This window comes from Pygocentrus nattereri, chromosome 5 (assembly GCF_015220715.1).
Source record: "Pygocentrus nattereri isolate fPygNat1 chromosome 5, fPygNat1.pri, whole genome shotgun sequence".
In the NCBI taxonomy this organism is placed as follows: Eukaryota; Metazoa; Chordata; class Actinopteri; order Characiformes; family Serrasalmidae; genus Pygocentrus; species Pygocentrus nattereri.
This window is the reverse complement of record NC_051215.1, coordinates 26099924-26125813: the sequence shown is the minus strand read 5'-3', so window position 1 is coordinate 26125813 and position 25890 is coordinate 26099924. Positions and strand designations below refer to the sequence as shown.

The window sequence follows — 25890 nt, the reverse complement described above, 5'->3', positions numbered from 1 at the left end:
CAGAACCATGACCTTTGCCCACTAGAAGAAAATCCTGCAGGATAATGTCTGGTCATCAGTCTGGTGATCTGAATCTGAAGTACAGTTGTATTTGCAGCAAGACAATGATTCGAAGCACAAGAGCAAGTACTTCTGTGAATGACTGAAAAGAAACACAGTTAAGGTTTTTCAAGTAGCCTAGTCAAAGTCCTGGATTGGCCCATTGAGGAGCTGTGGATCTTAAACGGGCAGCTTGTGCTTGAAAGCCCTCCAATGTGGCTGAATAAAATATAAGGAATTCTGGAAAGAAGACCAGGCAATATTAAAGACTGATCTCCAGTTATAGGAAACATTTGGCTGCAGTTATTGTTGCTAATGCTGGCACAACTAGTGGTTAAGTTTAGGAGGTGGCTTTTGCTTTTTCATACCAGTGATAAAACCATTGCAAAATGCTTTTTGTCGGTAAATGAAATAATTGTTAAAAATAAATATGTCATGTTTCCTAGCATTCTTTTGGTATTATATTGCATTTTGCGTAAGGATCTAAATCCATTTTGGGACAAATATGCAAAAAGGAAATTATTTACAGTGTACAAATGGTTGGTTAACAGACCCCTGCATCACAAGAATATGTTGAGAAAAAGAACAGAACCTCAGGTGATATGACTTGAAGTCTTCATGAGAGTAATGCAGACTGCCAACTGTGAATCATGTGAAGGATCCTCAAAAAAATTCCTTGTCATCTAGTGCAGCAACTAGCACCTCAAACCCCTTTCTAGCGCTTTGGACTTTGTAGGGAGTAAGGACTCAGTGTGGATTTAGCCTCAAACAAGCTGCATTTGTTCCTGCAGGTTTGTTGTCCATGGCCTGACCACAGGTGAGTCGTATGTATTCCGTGTACAGGCCATCAATGAGCTGGGCTTGAGTGATGAGTCACAGGAATCTGCACCTCTCTCCGTCAGAGCTGCTCTCAGTACGTATCAACCTGCATCTCACAAACAGCAAAGCCCCGGCTTTCTGAAAAGCATCTTATCACTCTACTATCACATTAGCAGTGATAGAGAGCGTACAACAATTATAGTCTTTCTAGAGTTAAAATGATCTTAGAATTAAAACACTTTTGGGAAGCCGGGCCCTTATCAGCTAACCACACAAATAAAAAGAGATGCATAGAATGGGCAATTCATTTAAATGTTAACATCATATACACATTGATACAGTTTATCTGGGGATGTTCCAAAATCCAGTATTTTTTATGAACATATCAGCCGATGCCAATATATGTACACATTGAAAAATGTCTGTGTATATTATACATTGCTGATAAATATAACATTTATTGCTGTCGGGTTACGGATGCAGCAAAAAGAATCAATTGCAGGCAGTAAGGCAGCATTCTGCTTATCCAGAGTAAAATAATCCTTTCATCAATTTTTTATTGTTATAATTATCTGCTGATGCTGATATGATTCAAAGCAAGTGTCCCAAAGCAAAAAGACTGATGACATCCAAGTTCTGCAAGAAAACTATAAAATATATTCCAATGGAGGCCCCCTCAGCAGGTGGGAGTCCTAAGCAACCAGCTTAGAACCATGCAGCAAGGGGCATTCATGACATTATGCATACCAGAAACACTTTTTAATAACTTGCTGCATGTATGTGGAATTCAGTTGATGTGTGCACAAACATTCACATATCAGGTATATTTCAACGCATTTGAACATAGCTTAGCCAGTCAGCTAGATCTGGAAGTTTCCGTTTTATTACTCATACTTTGATGGCCCATGTCTTTGATTTTAAGCTTGCTGGTTAATGATTAACCACTGACTAATGATGGTTGGTTGGCTGTCATAGTCATTTACCGGGATTAGCATCCCTAGTGTTGATGCACCCGTTTGAATCAAGTGATTTCAAAGCATCCGATTTGTCAGTGAATTCCTTCCAAAAACAAATATTTCATGACAGCTCTCCCAAAACTGTGCTTTCAGTTTCAGCAGGAGGTGCTAGTTATTCACCGCAATTCAATCGAGATGCGGCAAGCATAAACAAGAACAAAAGAACATGAAGAAATCGCAACTTCCAGCTTTTCATTCAGTTTTGTCTTTTAAGGAGTTTCATTATTGGTGAAAGAAGTGTTTGAAACTTGAGTGATCTCTATTTGAAACACAGTGGCATCTGTGCTTGTGAGTTTTGTTAAACAGCAATAGTAAGCAGGAGGAAACGTTTTCGCTGAAGAAATTTCTGTTTCTCCTTTTGTTCCAAGCACTTTTTTTGCCTGCAACTCCCAGAGCAGGTTGGTGTGAAACGCTGCCCCTGACAGCAGACATCCATTTGGATTCAGCAAAGGTCCACAAGTGTTAAAATTGGGTGTTTAATCTTGTACCACACATAAACGGCACTGTGGAAAATGCTCTCCAAACCTGTTCAGGTGTTATTTGTTAGAAGGAAAAAAAAATATATATATATATAAAGAACTACAGCGTCGTCGTTTCTAGTGCTGCACATTAATGCCCTTAAAAACAGAAGAAACCACAGCTTACTGGAGCAGAGAGGCAATTTAGCTGGAACCATGCACTTTATAAAAAGCATCTTTAAAATACCTTTCCTCACAAATGGCTGGGTAACAGAGATGTGACTGTACATCTTTTGTGGAGTTTGGTGGATCACAAAGCACTTTACAGGCTCTTTAAAGGCTGTGGGCGAACACTTGCTTGCTGTCAAGGATGATGACTGAATCCTCATAGCATGCTCTTTATAGTATACAATCCCAGTTTACTGTACTGGTTGCAGCAAACTATGGGACTTTATTTTCTGGATAATATGAAATATGCCTAAAGTGATACGTCAGCATAAAATCTAATTTGCACCATTTTCTTTCTTTGTTAGTTTTGCACTGATGCTAAGAGACTACTGTTGCTAACAAGTAAAGGAAGTTTATATCCTGCCAGTTATAATACATGACAGTTTTGTCAGTTTTTTAAAACTGTAAAAATTGTCTGAATATAATTTTTCTGCCAAGCTATCACTTTAATTCTGGAATAATGTGAACATTCTGAATATTTGGAAAGTTGATCAGTTTTGTGGGGGAAGAATGTGCACTTAGTGATTCTCTGATAAAAGAGCACAGAGTTAAGACAGAATGTATATGTTTTAAAAAATTACATTTTAAATAAGACAATGTCTTTGAGTTTCGTACAGCTGCTAAGCCAAACAAGTCACTACATTGTTTGTTCAGAGCCCTCACCCTGACTGAGATGATCCACATCATATAGTTGCCACTGCATGGAGCCTTTAGCGCTGTCAAGGCGTAAGGGGAATTCCACTGATTTTTCGTTAAGATGTAAACAAAGTAATTCAGAGTGGTTTGGTGTGAAATGCTGCATTCTAGAGGAACTTGAAAGAGTTTACAGTGGTGGTGATTGGAACCAGACGTGGAAGCATTTAATGCCTCTATAAGCTGCCTCAGAAAGCTATTCTGCTAAATGGTGATGAATATGTTGCCTAAGACAAGCTTTAGGCCTAAAACATTTTTTAAATGCTTTTATGGTAGAGAGGTGCATGCATCGTGTTGTACAGCAAAATAGTGCCCCAAAAAACAGATTGACCACTATTTTATCATTATCAGCATGGCATCCATTAGAACCTCAGAACGTCTGGTTCCTATCACCACCACTGTAAATAAAGTCAGAGTTGGTAAGTTATTCTAGAATAGAATTTCACATCAGACCACTATGAATGATTTTGTTTATATATTGTCGACCAAATTATGCATGGATTCTTGTCAAGTAAAATATCTTAAGTATACTTATCGTCAATAAACAATCAGGTGTCTCTTGGTGACATTGCTGTAGGCTTAATTTATTTTATTATTTAGCTTATTTTAAACATTCTTTACTTGTTTTAAGTGATTTTATTGTAATTTAAGTAAAATTATCTCACTATATTGGCAGATAACTTTGCTTGTTTTAAGAAATGTGCTTGAAACCAGCTAAATTATCTGCCAGTATAGTGAGATCATTTTGCCTGATTAAATGACCTAAAAGAAGTAATGTATCTTATTATCTTATAATAAGTGCACAACCATCTCAAAACTGGAAATATTAGATATATCGACTAGATTTAAGATCTTTTCACTTGACAAGACATCATTTTTTGCAGTGAGATATTTTTAAAAGATTGGTGGAATTCAGTGTGTATAGTTGTAGTATCATTTTGTTTGGTTCTTTTACTGTTAGAAGCAAACCGTTCGCTTAGGTGTACTGAACATTGCAGCACAACCATATGTGTATATTATGAAGACAATGAAGCTGATGTCATACAAATAGGCCTTATAAATAAGCATGTGTAGGAGTTAAAGACACTTGCTTGGTCTCTTATGGTACCTAATTTTACGATGTTGATTTAAACTTCTGCTTCTAGCTTAAATTCATATTCATAATTGGCAACGAACAGCAGCCGTAATGCATCAAATTCACCATGATTCATTCTCGCATTATAAGCTGCAGCAGACAATAAATGGCCACGAATTGGCTTTATTAAAAGCCAGAGATAGCCGCCGCACTCAGAGCGCTCCCTGCTGCCGTGGACAGTGAGTAATGGCGGGACGCAGCACTAGTCATCTATCTTCTCCACAGAGCTCCCTTCCGCTCCCTATGACATCGCTCTTCTCCACTGCGACGGGGAATCCATGGTGCTCAACTGGAAACGTCCCGCCCACTCTGGAGGCACAGAGGTCACTGACTATTACATTGACAAGTGCAACGTAGCCAAGAAAGCATGGAAGGAGGTCAATGTGCCACCCATTAAGGAGAGGCTGTACAAGGTATTGTTGTTGCTGCAGAATCACCACCCATGTCATGACTTTCTTAGTGTTACTGGAGACATAACTTGTGGAGATGCTTAGAAAGATGTTGTTACCATTGTATTACGGGAGGAACAATGATGGCTGATTTTTGTGCTTTGTGTCTCCAGGTTCTGAATCTGACCCCTGGCTCAGTGTATCAGTTCAGGGTTTATGGTGCCAATTTGGTGGGGCTGGGTCAAGCCTCTGTCATTAGCCCACCATTCAAATGTGAGGCGTGGACCATGCCTGAGCCAGGTAAGAAAAAAAAACCTACACATGCATTACAGAAATCTAGTGATATTATTGTCATTTTGCTGTCTTAAATGTATTTACACAAGTACATAAAAACTTGCATAGTTAGCTGCATAATAAATTACATTCACATTCTCTTTCAACTTTTTCTGCCTGTTTCCATGTCATGAAGTGGCACAAATATAAGAAAGTGATGATATTCAGTAATTCAAGTGAAAGACTCAATACTAAAAATGAATTGTTCGCCTTAAATGTGGCCTGTAAATGTGAAGATGTGCAACAATAAAATGTTTCGGCAAACTGAGCTACTCTTCACTAAGAGCTAAATTACTGCCACAGAAAAAGTGGTACTTTGTTTAAGCCTGCCTGTAATGGTGAGTTATAGTGAGTAATAAGTAATAGCTAATAAGTGATGTAATAAATATTTAGATTAACATTATAGCTCTTCAGGCTGCAGCATCATTTAACCGGTTAAACACCTTAACATGCTAGTTCATTAAATAAGCTCTGTGTGGACAAATTTCTAGAAAGCACGGACGGCATTGTTTTTCATGTGAAACTGAACTGTGTCTACAGAATGAGTTGTATTTTAGGCTAGTTAACCAGCTGTATGCATTTAGCTAGCTAATGTATGAAATGCTGTGACCGGACAAGCTACTGAAAGTTCGATAGTTGCAAAGCAGCTTCCAATTAACAGAACCTGATATGGCTTAGAAAATTTCAGTGACTCACACTGATGTTAGTAATGTAACATGCTGAGCTTTAGTGGTGTTTGATATATGAATGTTAGCTTGTTCTGATTTATCACAGTTACAGTAAGAACTGCGTGTACTGAGTTAGTAGTTTGGTTTGTCGGAACGCCAGCATGGGAGGGAAAGGTGTTGTTTACTGACCATTTTGCTGCTTCATCAACACCAGTGTGTTTTTCTTTTTCGGTAATTGAAGGTTATATTATGCTAAGTTAGACATGCAATGTTATGCAGCTAATTTATCCTTCAATTTAAGAGCATGCTCCCAGACTTTCAGCCATAACTGCCCTTATTCTTTCACAATCTGCTCTCATAAGTACAACACAAGTGAACTGCTTTTCAAGTCACTTTGAAAATATAAACAAAAACTGAAAACGGAAATATTTGTCGTCAGGTTTTTAAATGTACTCTCAGCAATAGCGTTTCATCAAACTGAAATCATAATAAAATATCTCCTACTTCACTTTGAGTGTCAATCAAAATGCAGATACACAATATTCATAAAGTTTTGAGAGTCAGGTGGAGTTGTATATGGTACAAAATTTAAATAAAATGTAAAAATGATATTTTTTTTGTTTTTTATGAGAAAAAGAAGTTTATATTACTTTCAACTGCTGAGTCTCTTTACTTATAATTTCCTAATAAACTGTAATGATATAACCAAAACAACCAATTGTTAATAGGGCAAGTAAAAAGGAAATACCTCAGTGGTTGTCAGTGTGTTGCAGTAGTGAGATAAAATGTCAAAATATCATATTTTTGGGAAAAAAATATATTATACACACGTGTATATATATGTAGCTTTAACTCCTTACATTCCAAAAATGATTAGTCAGTAACTACAGGGACTTCATTGCAAACTGGTTGAGCTATTTTTATGTTATAGAATTATGTAATGAAATGGTGGGTGGGCCCTTGTTATTTAAGGGGTTAAAGTACTTGGTATAAAAGTATAAAGATTATGAAAGATTATGTTCACTTCTTGTTGTAATCCAGTAATGAGAATGTGGTCACAAATTGGAAAATGTTTTTAAAAAATTTAATGAAATCAAATGACAATTTTTTGTGTAATCAAAAAAAAAAACAGAAAATATTATGTTTTAGCCAATTTAATATTTTGTATTTGGGTCACTGTATTCCTCATGTCTGTAAGAATAACCCCTAATTTCCCCTAAGTTCAATGAGCTACACTTGAGAACAGTAAAATTACAACTTGTTTTTGTTATTTCTGACAGCTGCTGCAAATGAAAAAATAATTTTTTTAGGTTTACACAGTGTGCTAAAAATGTATGTGTTATCCAGGTCCACCCTATGACCTGAGCTTCACTGAGATCAGGGATAACTCTGTGGTGGTGGAGTGGAAGGCTCCTGTCTACACAGGTGCCAGCGGCATCACAGGTTACCATGTGGACATGTGCAAGAAGGGCACCGAAACCTGGACAGCTGCCAGCACATCTGCTGTCAACCACTGCTACCTCAAGGTAAAACATCTGTGAGACCCACAAACTCTCCAGTGGAGTCTACAACATTGCAACACAGAGCCAAATGTACAGAACTGTGACATACTGAAAGGCTTTATTAACATTAATGATGCTTTTCCTCAGGTGAAGGGCCTGGAGACAGGCTCGTCCTATGTGTTCCGTGTACGAGCCGAAAACTCCAATGGCATTGGCAAGCCTTCAGTTTCCTCCAACCCAGTGTGTGCCAAGTCTCTACCAGGTAATACAAACACAGACACTTTAGCTACTATTGATACAGGCAAACCTCAAGTCAGAAGTGAAGGATTTGGGCACAGGGTGAAAGAGATTGCTGAATTGAGAGATGCTCGTGTTGGGTCACAGGGAAAGGGAGAGCGAAGGCTCTGCAGTGTAGGACGCATTATGGGAGGTGCTCTGAAGTGGCAGAGGGAGCAGCTGTCTGCCTGACTGCCGATAAGAAAAGACCAGCTGCCGGACAAGACGGGATGATGATTCGTCTTGAGCAGCCCTGAAACATTCATAGTCGAGCAAAGGGAGGTTCTTCAGTCTTCCGCCAGCAGAGCGCACTGTGGGGTTATCTGTGTAAGAACATTGCAGCATCTCACACAGAGGAGAACAGTGTGAGCCTTGCATAAATCCCTGTGTTGGAGGCAAATGTGGGAAGCACACTGACCCATAATTCCAACATATCCATACCATAAATCCAACTTGGCTGTTCCATACCTTTTTTACATAGTGTCGGATTTTCAGCTGGCTTACATGTGAGCCCTCTTCGTCTCATGCCTTGTGTGTGCAGGCACCCAGGAAATCGTATGTGGAGTGGATGAACAGACCGGCGACATTTACCTGTCTTTTGAGAGCGGCCAGATGACGGAGTTCTCGCAGTTCATCTGGAAGAAGTCCTACCAAGAAATCACTGACTTCTCCAGCGGAATCTCCATTAAAACATCAGGCAGCCGGTAAGCATAAAAAAAGATGAGCAAAGAAAAATATGCTTAACCGTAGGACTTGACCAATATGTTGTTTGGCCTATAAATGTGGCTAATACTAAGTTTTTGGTAATGCATTAGCATTTATAAGTGACTCATTTTGAGCAATGATTTCAAGTGATTTTAATGGTGCCGTGCTGTTTTGCAGCATTTCCAAAGTAGTAGTCATCAGTTACTCATTTGTACTATAATACTGAGTTTTTGAAGCGTGATACAGGCTGAAATTATGAACACAAAACAGAAAATATACTGTACATGCATGAAATGTTATCTTTAAGAGAGAGTTCCAGAGTGGAGCAGTCACATAAGTGTTGTTCAATCCCTGATGATGCCACAGTCATCCATGCCAAAGAGTCCAAGAGAGCTCAGCTGACCTCTTTCTCTCTGGATGCCATGGAAGCTAGTGTGGGTGTCTGTTAGCTGACATGACAGCATTAGCAGTTAGTGTTTCTCTCCAAGTGTTTTAAGCTTCCACTGATTAAAGTTTGAAACCTTTATCGGGAGGCAGCTGCTTATGTCAGGCTCAGGCATAATTTCTCAAATGTGCGTCGTGTTCTGGTCAGGCCAAATTTCACATTTGGGTTCTCACAGCCTGCCTCCCACTTTTAACAGACGTTACCCTATAGTTCTCCCTGCTTTAATTTAATTAAATTTTTTTTTCTTACTCTTTACTTTTGCTGCCATAAAGCAGTTTTACATGATTGCATGCAGAGTCACTTAATTGTATGTTGACAAAATTTACAGATACCCACACTTATGAGAAAACAGATGCCAGGTAAATGAAAGCAAATCGACTCAGGAGAGCACAGTTTGTATTCAATTAGTTTGGCCAAATGTATATATTTGTATATCTAGGCTAATATCTTCTACGTAAAGACAAGTAGAGCGTTTCAATTGAATAGGTGAAGGCTAACATCCTGCCACATTAGAACTGCACAGCGCAGAATGGAAAGTTTAAAACTAACTAAAAAACGTTTCAGATGTTGTTTGAAAGCACTACTTTTTTAACATTGCAATTAAACATTTTTGACGTGATTATTTTATATTATTCTTATTTATCTGTGATCTAATGATAGCTATTACTGTTGCTACACGGTGACCAGTGGCATCTTGTCAGGTTTTTTCTGCACTCTGCACTTCTGATGATGGCCTGATTTAGATCATCATTTTGTTGAGCTCCGTTCAGTTTTGAACTAAAATCTTGATATTGTTTAGATAGAAATTTGTCAAGCTCAGGTCGGGTTCAAACTAAAAAGAACCTTTTGGATCGCACAAAATTCTCTTCTACTCTCTTCTGTATTCTATTTTGAATGAAAATTTCAGGCTGGATTAAAGCAATGATGTTGAGTTAGCGGTTAGTTCAAAAAGTTCCAGTGGCATCACCCTCCTAGTATGGTAGCATTATGATGGCAGGAGATGTAGCCAGTGAGTAGGAATTCGCCACTACTAAATTTGGAGGAAAAATGTCATGAAACAACAGAGAGTGCTTTGAAACCTTGCCATGAGTGCTGCAATATTTATAGTATTTAAGCTTTTATTTAAGACTTTCAGAAATGTGACAATTGAGAATTGACTATCATATTTGATAATTCACAGTTGACAATCAAGTCAGTCAGTAAAGCACTTTTTAGCTAAAGCTCCTGGAGTCAAGATAAGCTTATACTGACCATTTAACATTTTCACATTGGTCAGGCTCTGCCCAATGCCACATCTGAGCATGAAATTTGAGCTTCATTAGTTTCTGAGGTGTTAGCCTTAAATGCACGGTGTTGTTCACTTATTTGTGTTTGTGTAGCTCAACGCTGTTGTTCAAGAACCCAGATAAAGAAGATGTAGGAACTTTCTCAGTCTCTGTGACAAACACTGATGGAGCTTCAGCCAGTTACAAGATCACAACAGAAGGTGAGGCCTGGTAATGAAATAATCATGAAGGAAGTATAATGTATTATGAAGTTTGTCACTGCGAAATCCTGGATTGTGGCGTTAATATCTTATGATACTCAGCTTACTTATTAATGCAGTCCAAGCAAAGTAACACTCAACATGTCACTTACACAGATGTTGATCTGCACAAATGACATCATCTGAAAGGCCAAGGACATTGACAATGTTGCATTTTCTAACAGTGAAGTATATTGGGCAAAGAATATTGGAGATGGAGCTGCCGGGTAGAATGAGAAGAGGTAGACCTCAGAGAAGTTTTATGGATGTAGTGAAGGTGGACATGGAGATGGTTGGTGTGAAAGTAGAGGAGGCAATGGATAGGGCAAGATGGAGGCAGATGATCCGCTGTGGTGACCCCTAAAGGGAGCAGCCGAAAGAAGAAGAAGTTGCTGTCAAATGCATTTTATATAAGTAGTTAGCAAAGACATATTTTTAGAAGAAAGATTTCTGTAGCTTGCTGAAGAACCATTATTCCTCTGGTGTCCTTTGCCCTTTTTTAAAGCAATTCATAAGTGCTTGTATGTGGTGTAAGCGCCATATAAAAAAACACATTCTGTACAGAGCATTATTGCCGTCTTAAAGTAGGTCTTTTTTTTTTTATGAAAACTCTTGTGTGTTTCATGAAAGCATATGTATTTTATATCATCAGTGCATAATTTCCTTTGCACAGTGATCTTAAAACATCTAAAGCTATACAAATGTACTTCTGTTCCACATTTCAGAGCTTGAGAAAATGCTGGCACTGAGCTACGACATCCGCAACCCGAGTAAGTAACAGACAACAGAAACTATTTCAGTCTTGCTATTTTTGCTCTGACTAATTACGGCACTGCCTAAAAACGTATCCAACAGTAGAGATGATTTAAGGGCAGGGACTATTGCATGAGCTTTGGCCGTTTCCTCTGTCTCTCATGTTTTTTATCAGTACACTTAATTCCTTTGAGAATTAGGAACAAGCAGTGTCTTGTGTTTTGTACTGTTTCTGAGGTTATGTGCGTGAACCATGACAGCACACAAAAAAAGATCACCCTGTCACCATGGCCACCTCTCTTTCCACCTCAGTTATCCCTCTGAAGACCGAGCTGGCGTACAAGATTCTGGAGAGAGGTCGCGTGCGCTTCTGGCTTCAAACCGAGGGCATCTCCTCTGCCGTGTCCTACAAATTCTTTGCCAATAACAAGGAACTCGTCAACTGTGAGGTAAGGCAGCACATGTCAGGCAAAGTGGTACTGACAGCTGCAGCCATACTGGTGACACCAATGTAAATTGATGCGCACTCAGCAAGAACAATTTGGGTTTTATATCACATTGGCCCTAAAGCGCACACAGACCTACATTGAATGTCTCTGGCAATGAAATGTACTAACAGATCCAACCAAACAGATTTAATTTGATCAAAATAAAAATAAATAAATAACGAATGCCACTCATTGCAGCTGCCTCTAGCAAAAGCAAGAACTATTTACCTCACTGTTTGTTTTTCTCTTTTTTCTCCAGCAAACTAAGATGAGTCACGACTTAGCTACAGGCGTTATCGAGATGGTGTTGGATCACTTCACTGAGGAGAGCGAGGGGACATATGCCGTGCAGATACAGGATGGAAGAGCGAAGGCCCAGTCCTCCCTGGTGCTGATCGGAAACGGTGAGCCATCTAGTGCTGCTGCTAGGGTGTTATCCCACTTTCATCTGGGATACAATGTTCTTTTTCCTAGCTTGGCTCACGAACCCTTAATGCTACCTCCCTTTTTATTTTCCTTCAGCCTTCAAGGCAGCCCTAGCAGAAGCTGAATACCAGAGAAGAGAGTACATCCGTGTGAAAGAGGGTACTGAACTGCATTGGCATCAGTGCAAGCTGAAAGAAGCAACAAGCACTAGGACAAATACCTGTCTGTGATTTAGTACATGCTGCTTCTGTCTTACTTTAAGTTTAGTACATGCTGTTTCAGTCTTACTTTATGCCTCATCATTGTTTGCTACATAATTTAGTCATAACACATTTGGAGCATAATTTGGCTTCCTTTTTTGTGCAACGGTAGCAGGCCTACCATTTGGTGTCACAAATTAATCTTAGTTTTTAAGTGTGCAGTTAAAGCTGTTACATAAGCTGCTCGACAGCAGAAAACAGCAAAGCTCTCAAAGCAGTGCTTAGTGGTATAGTTACAGTCTGAAGGGGAGTGCCAGAGGTTTTTTAAATTTTCTGCATAATTCAAACATAGTCATTTAAATAGATTTGCAGTGAAATGGGTTGTTGTAGAGAAGCTTACCAACTCTTTCTTTACAGTGGTGGTGATAGGAACCAGGGGTCACAATGACTACAACAAAAATATAACCATTTTACATACTGTTCAAAACAACCAGCGAACCTATGTGTGCCTTTTACATCTTAGAATTACATCTTAACCATTTATGTGTTCAGAAATGCAAAGGGTCTGTGGAATCCCCCTTTAGTTTTACCTTTTCATGAAAAATTCATGAAAAGGTAAACCTAAAGGGGGTTTCCACAGGCTTCATGTGAGTCAGATAAATGCCGGAAAGCTGTTAAACTGAAAAAAAAAAGAATATTTCATATTACTAAAGGCAACAGGCTCCATTAAGCATTACACAGATCTGACCATGATAATTGTTTAAAACACTGTGACTTTAAGTTGTTGCTGGTTATAATTTTCAGGTGAATAATCCCTTTAATTTTGGGATTTTAATTTAATCTCCCTCTTCATAGGACCTCATTTTAGCCAGTTCCTGTCAGTTCACGTTGGGGAGGATGCCAGCGTCAGCCTCATCTGCAAGGCAAGTCAAGTAACACTCGTCCTTTCTGCAATTAGATAGGCCAAACTGAAACAAATGACCCAGGCTATCGCTACCGCCTATCCAAATAAGTAACGTGCCAGGCTTCATTCATCTCTGTCATAAAGAGATCATTGTGGTCACTTGGTGTTCAGAAGTGCAGGAGGAACAGGGATGACAGATGGTGCTGGCAGTATGGCCATATTTCCTGCTTGGTCCATCATCGCATGCTCGCTGCCTGATGTGTGTCCTCCCCTCCCCTCAGGTGGCTAATTTGAAGAAGGAGTCAGTGTTCCACTGGTTTAAGGATGATGTAGAAGTGATTCCCGAGGTGCCTGCCGACCTCAGCTCCGGAGTCTGCAAACTCCCGCTGTCACTGGTGAGATCACTCGTTCACCCCCAACTGAGCTAGCGCAGGAATAAAATAGCTTTGTTTTTATTGGGCTTAGCCAGTAGCACAGAAGGAAGTATGGGGGATTGCCATGGTTGGTTTGTGTCATGGTGTAGATGTACAGAGTTAATGATGATGTTTTTGGGACCCTTAGGTTCATAAATCAGTTTTTTGGGTCTCAAGATTGGATACTATTGATTGATTGATTGATGCTGTAGGTGTGTTGTGAACTGAACTGAAAGAATTATCATGAAATAGCCATAACTGACGATCAAAATAAATAAGTACAGATACTCTTTACACACTTGCCAGATACATATTTTCAATGAAGGAGTGATTTAGCTAAACCCTTATCAGTCAGGCATTTAAGTCATAGTGGCTAGCAGAATAAATATAACTTACCTTTTTTTTTAATTTACATTTGGATCAAAGGGGGCAGTAGTTGTTTATAATATGTTGCATTCAAACTCCCAAGCGGATTGTTCTTCAGATGTGTCACGTTAGTTCTTGTGGTTTCTAGAGGTCTGTTAGACACCGAGGGCCAGATGTATTAAGCTTTTTGTGCCCGTTTCAGCCACAAATCGTGCATTTGCATTCTGCCCACATGTCATGTGTAAAACTGGTACACCAGCCAAAACGTGCCATTTATAGTAAAATGCAAGCCCATCTCTTCCTCAGACATACACGTTTTAGTGAGGATCGGGCAAAACATGGGAGAATCATGCAAAAACTGAGTGAAGACAACAGAAATGTAGCTGAATATGTATTCTACTCCACAGGGTTGGGTGTGTTACTTTATAAATGTGTTCTATTACAGATGCCATTCCTGATTACTGATTACCTGTTACAAATATAATTGTCACCTAATCCAAAGCATTACTATATCAAATTAATGCAGTCTGATTATTGGATTACTTGTCTTTAATTAACGATGTTTAATTAAATAAAGACATAATTCTGCTGGTAATCACATTATTTTTACAATCTACCTGTAATCTGATTAGTAGCTTTTTCAGATTACAATTACCTTTTTTATATCCTGATTATGTAACGCTGTTACATGTATTCCGTTACTACCATCCATCCTGCTTCCTATACTAAAGTTTGATCAACTTGCAGCAGCCTGTTTTACAGCGATTTACCTCTGCCTTTTAAAACCAGCCATAAATTTGCAGGATTTCTTGAAGATGTGCTGCCAAGAGACTTCCTTACAGAATCCCAGCAGACGCCGCAGTTAGATGGAGGCATGAGTCTTAAACATGTGCTGAAAGAATGTCTGGCATCAGAATAATAGTGTTTAAACTCCTATGACTACATATACATATATAAGAAGGCGTTGCTCAAAATATGCCATTATATGGCCTCACAATATGCGTCAACATTACCATTTCGACAACTGTGTTCTCTTGGTCAGAATATAACGAATGTCCTTCATTAGACAGTTTACTAGAATAGCCAAATAATGGGTCCTGAATCTGTCCTCTCCTCCACTTCACTGTAGGTTGTCTAGGCAAAATTATTGTGACCATCACTGCAACAGTCTGTATAGGTGCAAATTTCCAACTGTAATTACTGATGTAGGCACATCTTGCAATGGCTACAAATCCTTCTAACATACATATTACCTTTATGTAATTTGTTTATCAGATGTGATAAGGATATATACACTTGGTACTCTTCAGTATTACCATAAATTTAAAAATTACATAATGACACATTTCCAAATAAACTAAACTCACTTCCTTTGCAAGGACATAAGCTCCCATTAGATAATGAGCTGAAGTTTGTGCTTCAGGAAAAAAACAAAACACTCAAAATTCTGGTAGTGGGTGGTCTCAGCCTCAAAGCCACTGCTGCCTAAACACTTCATTGAAATCTTGAAGTTCCACTGAAAAGCATAGAACATATAATATTCCATAATTGAGCTGCACTGAATGAGCAGCCCACAGAAAACCTACTCAACTGGACTGTTTCAGCAAAACACTGTGTTTATTTGTTTCCTGGCATTCTGCCTCCAGTTCTCCAAGAAGAGTGTGGGCTTGTACAAAGCAACTATCAGCGATGACAGAGGACAAGACGTGTCTCAGGTTGATATTTCTGGCAAAGGTAATGGCGCTCATATTGTGTCAATGTAGAATGCACATTTTTGCATTTCAGAAAGTGACCTTAACTCCCCTTTTCTCTCATCCACAGTCTTTGATGACATCATTAATGATCTCTCACGCGTTGCTGGTACGTATAGAAGGATTAATATTCCTGCATGCTGTGCTGCTCATCCTGCCTCTTTAAAACTGGTCAGCATTCACCGATCAATCTCATATCGATCCCAGATTTCACTCCCCTTCAATAAATACAAAGACTGGGTGTCTATCTTAAGCAGAATCAGAACTCAGATTATTAAGTCTTTTATGGTTTCCCACATATCATCTTTAGTGTTGCTGCAGAAGGACTGCTGAGGCACGATGGAAAACTGCTTCTGCTCCTCAGGTAGTTTTGCTCAGTGTCAAGCCTACAAACTCCTAGAATGCAAACGAGGATGATTCTGTAATTCATTATCAACACATTGTACACAAGTACTGTAAGTTAGCTACTCTTCCTTCATATCCCCTACTTGGCTGTTGTCATAAATGCATGATTCATGATTTGAATGATCTGAAACTTGCTGCCTGCTTTTAGGCCCCCTGATAAACAGCGATGTTCCAATAACTCAATAGTCCATGCATTATAACTGATGAGTCAAAAACGCTGGAGATAACAGCACAGTGTGGTTTTGCTTAGTTTTTTTTTGGTCGCTGTGAGCCACTCATTAGCAGCATTTCTGACTTATGGGAGTATAACGTGTCTACCTCCTCCTTCCAAATCCCAGCTCTAATCCCCTTTTCCCAAACCAATCACCAGTTATTCTGCTGGAAACCTCCCTAGTGCACCCCAAACATGGGGATGACATATTCTGTGACAGAGAAACCTGCAGCCTATCCTAAGTTTGGTGAATCTTTCTCTCTTTCTCAAACAGGGCCTAGTGCTCAAGATTTGGTGATTCACTGCACCTCTGAGGGTATCATGATCCAGTGCCATATGAAATACTATACAGACGAGATGAAGATCACCTGGTCACAAAGGTATGCACACTTTTCCTTCTGGTGAAGAGAATTCCTAGAAAGTGGTGAAAATACCCATGGAAATTAAATGCACATGCTCTCTCACGCCCCCGAGCGTGACAGCAGCTCTGCATGTAAACACGATTTGGAGATTTTTGTCTATAATTGTGTCGTTTTAGTGTGCAGCGGCAGAAAACGATTATTGAACTACAGGAAATTACCCGGGCCAAATGACAAGAGATGGCCGTGCTTTCTGCGCGACTGTCAATACAAAACAAATCTATCAGATTTACAGTTACCTAATGCTCAGGCCCTGGGGGTGTTTGAGTAGCGTGCAGAATACTAACTCAGCAGGCAAAGCTTCTTCCGGCAGTTGTGCTAGCTCGTCTTCTCGTGTGTAGGCTAATGCGGCCACTTTTGTTCTGTGCACGTGGGTCTTCTAATCCCTGCATTAACATTTTGAAGTGGCTGTTGTGGATCTTTCCAGCCCTCCAATCTACGCTGAGAAATGTGCACAGAGCAGGCATTAATGCTGCGAGGATTTCTTATGGCAATTACTTATGCACCCACTGACCGCAGCATGTAAAATACCAGACAAATTGCTCCTTATGACTGGGAACTCAGACTGCTCAGTAGACAAACACAGAAAATACTATTTTATAATATGTCATATATATTTTATATACCTGTGGGACTTAATTATTAGATATTTACAGAAACATTTCAACTTGCTCATCATATTTAACAGGAATACTAAAGTCACAGCTTCTGAAAGAATGCGTGTTGGTGGAACTCCAGCCATGGCCAGCCTGGAGATAGTGGAGCCCACTGAAAAGGATAAGGGTGTGTACACCTTTGAATTGATGGACAATGAAAAGTCGTACACACGCACCCTCGAACTCTCTGGACAAGGTAAGCAAAGCTCTCTCTGAAACATACTGTTTTTCCTTAAATTCTGTGTTGCTTAATTCTTAAAAATCCTGATTTTAAGATGATTTGCAAGAAAGCAGAACATTAACAGTGCCTTTCATTGGCAGTCTTCTTGGCAAAGACAAACAATGCCAATTAAACCCAAACTCGAGTGATAAGTTTTAATTGGACACACTCTTTGACCTCTGAGTGATCATAACAACACCCTTATGGGTTCCAAATCCCTTCAAACCACATTATTAACCAAATGCAGCCAGTCACAGCTCTAAGCACAGAAGATGGCATTATTTATTTATCTATTTATTCATTTGTCATCGAGTTGTTTTGCTCATGAATCCTGCAGAACAAATCTCTACTCAGGAAATCCTCGTTTTTTAAATCATCAACATCAGGCGGCTGTGAGCCTTTTTCGCCTCTGCAAAATGCCTCCTATGGTTGTCCCTGTGTTGGGCCTTGCCCAGATTTGCAGTTGAAAGAAAAGGCCAGCGCCGCAGCTGCGCACACAGGCTGCATAATCGGGCAAGTCCAGGGATGAAATAGCGGCAACAGAAGTATCAAAAGGTGCAGATCCTGGCTTTGGCAGCAGTTAGTCAACAAACTGTTTGACAGCAAACATAACTGAAAGCCTGTGTGGTGTCTGACAGGTCATGTGGTCTGTCGAGCAGTGACAGTAATTAGTAGGAGGATGGAGTGCTGTGCCCTGCAACATACAAAAACAAAGCTATTAAAATAATGAGATTTGAACTTTTTTATGTTATAAATAAATATATATAACATCCCTTCAGGTTGTAGGAAGAAAGCAGGGGCTAGAGCAGGCTATTTTTTTCTTTCTAGCCTCTTGCTTAACTTTTATCTTCTTGTCTTTGCTCTCCCCCTTTCTAGTCTATGAGAATGCCTATGCAGAGTTCCAGAGACTCAAGTAAGATAATCACTGCTTCGGAGGCTGTTTGGTCCTCCCAAATGTTTAGCAATGCAGAGCATGTGTGCCGCATGTCAGCGTGTGGGTAAAATATTAGCGTGCGCTAATGAGCCCACTAACAACGACATTCTTCTCTTGCCTTTCAGAGCGGAAGCATATGCTGAAAAGAGTGAGTACACTCTTTCAAGTCCCGGGCGCTTGGTGGGGTCTTTTATTGATATAATTATATACTTCAGCCTGACTGGGGTGTTATGTTTTTCATTGCAGATCGCGGCAAAGTGGTCGGTGGCCTGCCGGATGTTGTGACCATCATGGAAAAGAAGGTTTGACTTCACCTCAGCATGAGTGTGGTGTAAACATTACAAAAATGTACAAACCTCATTTTGGACCCTGGGATCATTTAAGGTTTTGGAGAAAAACATCATTGGAATGAAAGTCTATTACTAGGTATGGGCGAATTGTGTTCGCTTGCATTTTGCAGCCCATTAAGTTGGCCCTGTGGTGCTGATGCTGTTGCATTAGTGATCCAGGATGCCACAGGGCCTCTTTATGGAGTGATTTTGAATGGTCTATGGGCCGGGCAGAGGATCATCTCCTCTCTTTCTGCAAGGAACGAGTGTGCTGGAGGGCTTGGTATTCCTCCTCTACCACTGTAGAGCCTCCCTGCATTGTCTCTGGCCTCATAATCCACTGTTGGGGAGCAGCAGGGAGGCGGCTGCGGGAATGTCATCTATTCAGCTTCGGGAGGAATATTGGCGGGTTTGTGATCCGCCTGAATGGGCCAGCAGTGGAAAATGCCCAGCGTCTTTTCTCTCTTTCAGATCCAATGAATGTGGTAGGTCCGTGGCTCACAGGTCCCATTAAAAGGCAAGGAGCTGACCATCCAGGACCTTTGCGGGGCTTTCACATTGAGAGATTCTCTGATGAGAGCTCCCTTAAGGCTAGAGAGTGGGGTAGATGGTACTTTTTATAGCACTGAAACAGATGCATTATTCTATTAAGTCCACATTTTTACTCAGTCCATGTGAGCAACCTTGTGTATATCTGTTAGTCTGAACACAAATCCCAAGTGCCAATCATAGTAGAAAGTTTAGTGTGAGGCTTTAGAAATATTGAACAGTTAAAGTCTTTGCCTTTGAGGAAATTGGACCAAGGTCACTTTTATACAGTATATATGTGCAAATAAAAGAAGAAGGAATAACACCTCTGGACTGAATGGCTAAATAGAACAAAATAAGGATTACGGACTTTACATTTAAGTTATAAAGCTGCCGAACCCAGAAGATGTGTATATTTACGAATACTTAGGCTGTCCATTTAAGGAGAAATGAGTAGGATTATGTTATTGCAGAGTCTGTTGCAAAGTATAGTATTGTGCCATACAGAAAATTGATGTAGAGGGAAAAACACTTAGAAGAGAATAATGACATATGAGCACCATCTTAAGATATGGGTTGCAAAGCCTGATGTTTTTGCAGTTTGAAACATTTAGCATCTTCTAAGGCTCTGTGTTTGTCTGCGGTTGTTTCACCGAGGAACAGTGAGAAAAGTCACTGTTGCGGTAAATTACTTTAATGCAGACCCAAATCTGAAATGAGTTTCCGGGGATGAACGACAGCCTGCCACAGATGTGATAAAAAAGTGATTTGGTTTGAAAATACTGCCTTATCCTTTGAGGACATCTTGCAGGAGAACAACGCACAACTATAGTCTACTCTCTACTTTGCTATCCTGCAGACCCTGAGCCTGACCTGCACAGTGTGCGGTGACCCCAAGCCGCAGGTGACCTGGTACAAGAGCGACCAGGAGGTGGAGCCCGGCGACCAGTACGTGATCTCGCTGGACTCGGGCAAGTTTGCTAGTCTCACCATCAAGGGAGTGACCCTGGAGGACTCTGGTAAGTTCACCATGTCTGTGCTGAACAAGTACGGCGGTGAGTCCGTGGACATCGTGGTCAGTGTCTACAAGCATGGAGACAAGATCCCAGACATCAAGCCCTCACCCTCACCCAAGAGGATCATGCCTCCAACCCAACCCATCGTAATCCCCACTGCTGCCAAGCCCTCTAGCCCTGCCCCCACCACTGCCAAGTCTCCAGCCCCACCCCAGGCCCCCAAATCCCCCGCCCCAGGCCGAGGTGTGAAGTCCCCAACTCCATCCAGAAGGAAGTAAAGGAGCCTTCTGTGAGCCGTCCTATTCCAGCACAACAGCAACAGGATTAACCCCTTAAACTCTAGGCTTGTTATTCATGTAATCTTGAAGGGCCCATATCACTAAAAACTGACTTTCCCTTGATTTCTTGAAAGTTTGATGTAGTTTGTAAACACTATATGGTCCACAGCCCATTTTGAATTCACTATTTCTATGATGTCACCAAAACCAAACATTTACATGTATCGACCTAGCATTAAGCAGTGTAGACCCACCCATCTGTACTAAAGTTATGCGGAGTGTCAATGTGTAAGTGTAACAAGAACAGCCTGTTTAATTGCAAGGGATAAAGTTGATGAGGTTGATGCTGTGTAAAAATGAAATAAAAGTTTTTGGTGCATAAAACCACATAAATGTTAATGGATCTTACAACAATTGTAAGATATGGGCCCTTTCAATATCTGCTATATAAAGCATGTAGTTACAAGGGTGAGGAACTTACTGGTCCTTACAGTTTAAGGGATTAATCTGTTAAGCGTGCCATGGAATAATAAAAGTTATTAAAACGTAGATGTCATTTTTCAACGAGGACAGTGTCAGAGTCTTCTGCAATGATCCAGAGCCTTGTGTGAAGGCAAATAAAGAAGGTAGAAAGAGAAAAAGATGGGGTCAGGTTATTCTTAGTACCTTCTCCACTACATAACGGAAAAAAAAAAAACATTGTGAAAGAGTTTGTCATCTGGGTTACTTAAGCAGAATGGGCCTCTAATGAATTTGGCTGCCTCTCCCTGGAGGTGCTTTGGCGAAAAATGGCCCTGCTTTTGATGTTTAGTTTATTAAATCTCTGTTTTTTAAAAGCTGCACTTTCAATTAGTTGGCGGAATCCTGAGGTGTTTGCTGTAAGTGGGGATGGATAGCCCTAGAACTGTCGGGCCTTCGCTTAGGCAACAGCCAGGCCCCCTCACCACTTCAAATAAATCTCACACCAGCCTCCTCCCCTCCCCTCTCCTCCTTGACTTTCCTCTTGCTTTTGTGTTATTAAAAAGAAGAAGTGATCACTTCTACCATGCTGTGCTTGTTGCTTACCAGACAAACGTAAACACACACGCTCGCACGGTGCGCGAATGCGCGGCGACAGGAAAGGACAAAAGCGATTAGAGGAGCTGCCGGGCCCTATCTGAATTGCATCAGCACTTTTTTTCGCCATGCCCACTCGCAAGCTGTTCCCCACAATTCATGTGTACAGAATGCTGTGCATGGAGTACAGTGAAAGCGCACCCTAATTCGGCGCCCAGCGTGCGACTGATTCGCATTTTCTGGGCAATGCTTCACGCAGAATGGCTTCAGTACCACTGTCACAGGGAAACACATTCATTTTAGCCATGCTCTCATTCTGCTTTTCATTATTTGCCCTCCCCGCCTTTTACGACTTGATTAACGATTGCGGATCTTTAATACTCCGAAGCAGTCAAAAATGGAAATAGTTTATTTTAGAACCACTTCCATTTTGCTGATGAAATAGCTCCAGTAATCATTGCACTTCAATGGGAATTTGCTTAGAATAATTAAAATGTAGGGAAATTGAACTTGTTTAGATTTCAAATGCGACTTTAATTAAATCATGCATATTTAATCACTGTAAATGATTTGCTTAGAAGTCATAGGTTTCTATGGCAACTCACATAGATCCATAAATCCTCCCTCCAGACACGTTTACAAGATGTCGCTTCGTGATGTATCATTTTACCCTACAGAAAAATATTGATTTGTATTTGCACGCAACTCGGGCAAGATCCTGCTCTCCATAACAGATTGTAGCCCTAAAAATGGGTATTCAACTGTTGTCGCAGCTTTTATGGCTGGCCAGTTGCTTGTAGGACAATGTGAGAGCATGCCACTGATGGAGAGACGGCCACATGGTGGCACTGGTACCTCAGCAGGGGGAGTCCAGCACTGAAACCCACTGAACCAATGGGAGAAACAGCACAGACACCAAATTATGGGGCTCAATTTTACACATTGATTTGCTGTGAGAAGGTGAATCACACGACTACGCACTGTGGACAAAATGCCTTTCCAAATACACTAAGTCATGGGATGAGTCGAAATCTCTCGAAATCAGGCTCTATCCGAGCATTACGGAGAACATGACCACGTGAGAAGACATAAATACACAACCCACACACAAACAGGCAGAGAAGTGTCAGAAAATGCAGGTGTTCGGGTGATTGTTATTAATAGCGCCGCATGCAGTGGAAACCCTATCAGCAGTGCAATCACTTGGTTCACATTTCGACAGGAATGCACACGTGACAACAGTGGTCCCAGTGATATGATTGATTTTGGACCACATTCTGTTCCATGCCGCATGTTCCATACCAGCCGTACGCAATCAAAGATCACGACAGAGATGTATATTGCACCATCCTGCTGCGGAGCATTTCTGGGAGAAGCGTGCTCTTGCGTGTAGGAACCTTTTCAATAAATAGAATCTGAGATTACTTTGAAGTACAAAGTTTGCTATTGTTATCATCGCCGAGTACACCAGGCATTTGCACTTGCAGATAATCTTAGAGTGGGTGAAAGTGCTTTGAAGATATGCAAGCTTCCACCACACAGAACAAGAGACCCATGCCAACAGAAAAAAACAGGAGTTTCTCATAAATACAACAGTAGACAGCGAGGAGGGGAAAAAAGAGATGAGCTTGGTAATATTGCAGCCCAAAGCCTATCAGCCTTTTTTTCCATTAACCAGGCCGAATTCTTCTCAGCAAGTTACTCTATATTCTGATGCAGCAATAATGAAATCAAATGGAAAGGGCTTATTTTGTTGCACCGAGGAGTAAAGTCTGAAAGACCAAAATGAATTAAAGCACTTGCATCTAGTGGAGAACGGTTTAACAACCACCCTTTGTCCCATCTGCCTATTCAGACGGCCAGCGCAATTTGTGCAGCTGATGCCGTGTTGGTTTTGAATGAGCTGTGCAGAGCTTTTCAGTGCAGCTGTATCACCTGTTGTCTTCATTGTGGAAGAGATGCTAGACTGATTCAGCACTGGGATGCAAAACGCAACATTTTTGCCCACATTACTGATCCAATTCAAACATCTACACCTGCTGTCCCAAGCAGGGATGTGCATGTCTGACTAATTTTGATGTGTGAAGTAATGAACAGATATCCAGTCAACTGCAAGGAAGGAAAAAACAATGATAAAAAGAAAACAAGAATGTTGGTTAAAATTCATGTGATGGCGCTGGATGTTAAAATCTGAAAACAAGGTTTATTATTCGCCAAAGGTTTTCATGTTGGATGTGTTAGCGTGTCTTAAGAGGATAAAATGGGCTAATGCTCAAACAAGGCAGACACAATCCGATCCAGCCGCAAAAGTATTTATATTTTCTTTTAATATTAGTTTCACAGTGTGCCACACTACAGTCCCCAGCATGCACTGCAATGTAATTGTCGCAGAGGTGGACGAAGTACACAATCATGTACTTGAGTTAAAGTAGAGATACCCAAGGTAAAATATTACTCCAGTAAAAGTAGAAGTCCTTACTCTAGACCTCAACTTGAGTAAAAGTACTAAAGTACTTGCCTTCAAATGTACTTAAGTATCAACAGTAAAAGTACTAAAAGATTAATTATGGCTCTGATGTCCTGTTATCATTTTTATAACAAGACTCGCTTCATGAACTCATTTTAGGTGAAGATACTCCAGTGTCTCTCTTGGTAAACCAGTCTTTTAATAGAAGGTCATTAATTAGTGACGCTGATGTCTATTAAAATGATCATAAGCACAAAACACTGAAGGTAAACAGTTTCCATCAGGGAGAACCGAGTGGCTCTGAAATCACTTTACAAACAAGCAAGAAACCAAAAGTAACAACAGATTTCTTAAAATGTAGTGGAGTAAAAAGTCAGATATTTGACTTTGAAATGTAGTGGAGTGAAAGTAAAAAGTCGCCCAAAATGGAAAAACTCAAGTAAAGTACAGATACACGAAAAAACTACTTAAGTACAGTAACGGATTACATTTACTTAGTTACTGTCCACCACTGAATTGTTGCTCTGACTCTCCTACCTCAACAACAGTCTATGGGACAGTGGTTACACCACAATTCTACACAGTTCCACACCAGTCATATCACCCAACACATTAAAACTGCTTTTGAACCGCAGTTCATCCAACATAAACACTGAACGTTAGTTCAGACATTGAGCCCAAGTATTAATACATTTGCAGCAAAGAAAGGATGCCAGGTGTCTAGTTCAAACAAATAGGTTTAAAACACTGAGCTCCTGAGGACATTTAAATTTGGAATATTTCAAGGATTCATGTAATGCTTCGACTACAAGGTTGACTGGAAGTGCCTAGATTTTACAGCTGAATTTTTTGCGTATTTTGAATAAACAGTGGCCAGTTCGGGTTACAGCACAACATTAGTAAAAACTTTTTTTTTTCTGGCCCACAGATTTCTTGAGATTTTTAATGTGGCCCATTTAGTGGTTGAGTTTGACACCCCTACTCTAATTAGTCAGATTTTCAGTTGCAAAAATTAATGTAAATTCAACCTCTTCTGCCAGAGCTTGCAATTTATGTCCAGTCATGCAAATCTGTGAAGTGCTTTTGGAAGGAAGCGTGCAGCTTTTATTTTATGTTCTGCTATGTAAAAGGAGCGTCTGATGCCTAAGCTAAGCTGGCTACAACGGTCTTGATTTTGTCAGATCCATTCTGATCTGGTCTGTGCGTCTGTGTGAATGCCCTCCATGTTTCTGGCAAGCAGTTGTCTACTCCGTGTGCTGTGACCATGCCTTTTGTAGCAATATGAGCTGGACTAAAAAAAATTAAAATTAAAAAAATTATTTTAAGCAACATGTCCTCACACGTCACATTAAATCACCAGTCAGTTGCTGGTTATTTTGCCTGTCTGTCAAATGTTCCTGTGAGTGTGAAGCCATGGATAACAGTTCCCCTTTACCAACAAACATTTTAGGTAAAGAGAGGGCTACGATACACACTTCATTTCCTATTACTTTGAATAGAAACTAACTAGGCTACATTTAAAACAAGTCATGTTTTACATGCTAAATTGCCCCTTGGTGTGAATGTGTGAGTGACTGTCTGTGTCTGTCTGTCTGCCCTGTGATGGACTGGCGACCTGTCCAGGGTGTAACCTGCCTTCCGCCCGAAGACTGCTGGGATAGGCTCCAGCACCACCCCACGACCCTGATGGAGAAGCGGTTTAGAAAATGGATGGATGGATGGATGGGTAAATATCAGAATATTCACAAATGTCTACATTACACAGCCAACCAAACCAAAACAAAACCTCAAAAAATTTGAAAAACAGCACTGCAAAATTAAGCATTTTAGTCCTCAACA

At 40.3% G+C, this 25890-nt stretch overlaps 1 protein-coding gene across 1 annotated transcript in view; it reads left to right on the top strand.

The window, feature by feature from the left end:
- The window catches only part of myom2b (myomesin 2b), a 39349-nt gene extending 17849 nt beyond the window's left edge, over window positions 1-21500 (top strand). Inside the window, exons 16-36 of the mRNA XM_017694089.1 lie at window positions 831-952; window positions 4614-4801; window positions 4951-5077; window positions 7126-7304; window positions 7428-7542; window positions 8098-8260; window positions 10086-10192; window positions 10957-11001; window positions 11297-11433; window positions 11732-11876; window positions 11995-12057; window positions 12954-13021; window positions 13284-13397; window positions 15428-15515; window positions 15603-15641; window positions 16423-16528; window positions 17256-17419; window positions 18320-18356; window positions 18503-18525; window positions 18624-18679; window positions 20094-21500. Coding sequence (XP_017549578.1) covers window positions 831-952; window positions 4614-4801; window positions 4951-5077; window positions 7126-7304; window positions 7428-7542; window positions 8098-8260; window positions 10086-10192; window positions 10957-11001; window positions 11297-11433; window positions 11732-11876; window positions 11995-12057; window positions 12954-13021; window positions 13284-13397; window positions 15428-15515; window positions 15603-15641; window positions 16423-16528; window positions 17256-17419; window positions 18320-18356; window positions 18503-18525; window positions 18624-18679; window positions 20094-20528 — 2521 coding nt within the window. The 3' untranslated portion in view covers window positions 20529-21500. The remainder of the gene's footprint in view (window positions 1-830; window positions 953-4613; window positions 4802-4950; window positions 5078-7125; window positions 7305-7427; window positions 7543-8097; window positions 8261-10085; window positions 10193-10956; window positions 11002-11296; window positions 11434-11731; window positions 11877-11994; window positions 12058-12953; window positions 13022-13283; window positions 13398-15427; window positions 15516-15602; window positions 15642-16422; window positions 16529-17255; window positions 17420-18319; window positions 18357-18502; window positions 18526-18623; window positions 18680-20093) is intronic.
- The last annotated feature ends 4390 nt before the right edge of the window (window positions 21501-25890 follow it).